The following is a 2,206-nucleotide window of genomic DNA, read 5'->3' as shown; positions in this document are numbered from 1 at the left end:
ATGATACCATAGTTTTTTTTTAAAAAAAAAACTTGCACACAAAGATAATAATATATATATGCATATTTTCGAAATATGCATGATTGTGGTGTGCAATTTTCGAGATTCAAATAGATTTGTTGAAATCTAATTACTTAATTAATGTGATTAATTAAGGTAACAATCATTAGTTACAATAATAAAATATGTATAACTTTGGTTGGGATTTGGGGAATGGACCGAAGATTTGGTAAAAACAATAATAAGAATATTGATTCTTATTTACAATGAAGAATCCGAAAGTTTCTTTTACACACAATACATTTTCGGCTTTTCCCTTTTTTGAGAGGTGCTGCTCTCGAGAATTTTGGTTCTTGCATCAAAGAAGTTTCGGCCACCTTAATTGAGAATTATTGGGTCGATTTCTTCTGTGTCTTCTGGCTCTACGAAAAGATCTTCTATACTTTCTAGTGCAAGTTAGAATAGGAACAAGTAATCCAGTCATACTTTGTAGTGCAAGTTAGAAGAGGAACAAGTAATCCAGTCGTGGACCGGATTAGGAGATTGAAGAAAGAAGATTTGAAGAACGTACGTGGGATTTACAACAAGAGCTACATCCGCTGATACCGGAGTAGTTGGAGCCATGTGAAAATTGTTCACTAAAGGTATAAATTACTAAACACCCTATGAATGTTTATGTTTAACCATACGAGTGTCCAAAATTATTTTGTTTTTCAAAATAAAATAAAAATTTTAAACTTCTGCTGTGTTTAGGCACGTAGAAATCCGAGATCCAAGAGTTTGATCTCTCAGCCTTAAGCCTTTCACTCTCACTGTCATACTGCTCAATGCCAAAAGTATTACCACAGCCAAACACAAACCGAAACAAGAAATATCATGGTTAAATCAAAGGATTGAAAAAAATTGGCAGGGATATAGCCATTTCGGAGTATTTTTTCTTTGCCGGAATATATTGAAAGCAAAAAATACAGCATCCGGATTAGCGGATCAAAGCCACATAAAGATGAATAATCCCTAAATCACATAGCAAAACGCAATCATCCTCACTATATAATCTACATTTGAAATAACGATTTCATATTCATCTGAAACACTACCGAAAGATCATTGTTGTTGCCAAAGCAGTTGCTGGTGGAAGCTCCTCCTCTCCCACACTCATCCTCCTCGCGGTGCTTCCTCGAATTATGGCTGGACGGAACGTGGTCCACCACCATCGGATCCACGTCATACTGCGCCGCATCGGCATTCATCTGGCAGCCCGGCCAGATCTCCGAGTAGTACACTCCTCCCCCGCTCATCATTCCCTCCTGCGGATCCATTTCCCGGCCGGAATCACGCAAAACGGAAGATCATTCACAGGAGAGGAGCATGTAAAGGGGCATGAAAGCAGTGGATCTCCCCACCCTTCAACAGTGGAGTTTGGTGGGGGGTGCGTAATGCACACAGTAGCGTACAATTGCCAGCACGGGCAGCATTCAGTAGCTCGCTTCTACTTTGTTTTTTCAAGTGTGGAGATAGAGATTTGGAAGTGACTTCGAGATATATACGGAGCGTCCAGCGCTGATGCCTTCAGCAAGCCGAGTATTTTCCTCTGCGGCAGGCTCGCGTGGACCGAACTGTTCGGTCAGTCCAAGTGAACATACAAAATTAAGCTAATACTTTATCACAAAAAAAACAGACGTTCAATTTAGATATATATTCGATATATATTTTATATAAAAAAAATATTATTTTTATGTAAAAATATTTTTTTTTGCTAGTTATACTATAAAAAAATATTATGTAATATTCTCTAATTTGAGTTAAAAATATACCAAAAATATACTGTGTAACAATGTTTATTTGAGTAGAAAATATTATGTTTTATGTTAAAGATACGGACTTGATCGAATCATTTCACATGTATAAATATACGACTCTTGCATAAGAGGCCTACTCATAACTTATATATCAATATTATATATAATATTTTAGCTATAATAAAAACAAAATAGTATCTTTGTATAATTTTAAAATCACAAAATCCCTCTACATTTTTTAGCCCCGTATTTTTGTTTTTGTTTTTCTCATGAAAAATTACATTATGTGGAAAAAAAACTAAAAAAATTATTAAAAATCGGAAAATTTTTAATTTTTTCAATTAATTTCATTTATGTAAATAGAATACTTATAAAAAAAATAGACTGAACAGACATACAACGAGTGC

The 2,206-nt window shown here is 35.0% G+C and overlaps 1 protein-coding gene across 2 annotated transcripts in view; it reads right to left on the bottom strand.

Annotated features, from left to right (window-relative positions):
• LOC140965081 (transcription factor BHLH094-like) overlaps nt 1–1,522 on the bottom strand; it is a 7,749-nt gene extending 6,227 nt beyond the window's left edge. Inside the window, exons 1-2 of one of the 2 annotated variants that reach the window (XM_073425130.1) lie at nt 1,098–1,521; nt 784–820 (exon numbers count right to left, since the gene is read on the bottom strand). In XM_073425130.1, the coding sequence (XP_073281231.1) occupies nt 784–820; nt 1,098–1,319 (259 nt within the window). In that variant the 5' untranslated portion in view covers nt 1,320–1,521. Of the gene's footprint in view, nt 1–783; nt 821–1,097 lie in introns of both variants that reach the window. The other variant, XM_073425131.1, reaches the window with a different exon arrangement.
• Nucleotides 1,523–2,206: the final 684 nt, after the last annotated feature.

This window comes from Primulina huaijiensis, chromosome 18 (assembly GCF_012295235.1).
Source record: "Primulina huaijiensis isolate GDHJ02 chromosome 18, ASM1229523v2, whole genome shotgun sequence".
Lineage (NCBI taxonomy): Eukaryota > Viridiplantae > Streptophyta > Magnoliopsida > Lamiales > Gesneriaceae > Primulina > Primulina huaijiensis.
The sequence above is the reverse complement of the archived record's forward strand: the minus strand, read 5'-3'. Positions and strand labels throughout refer to the sequence as shown.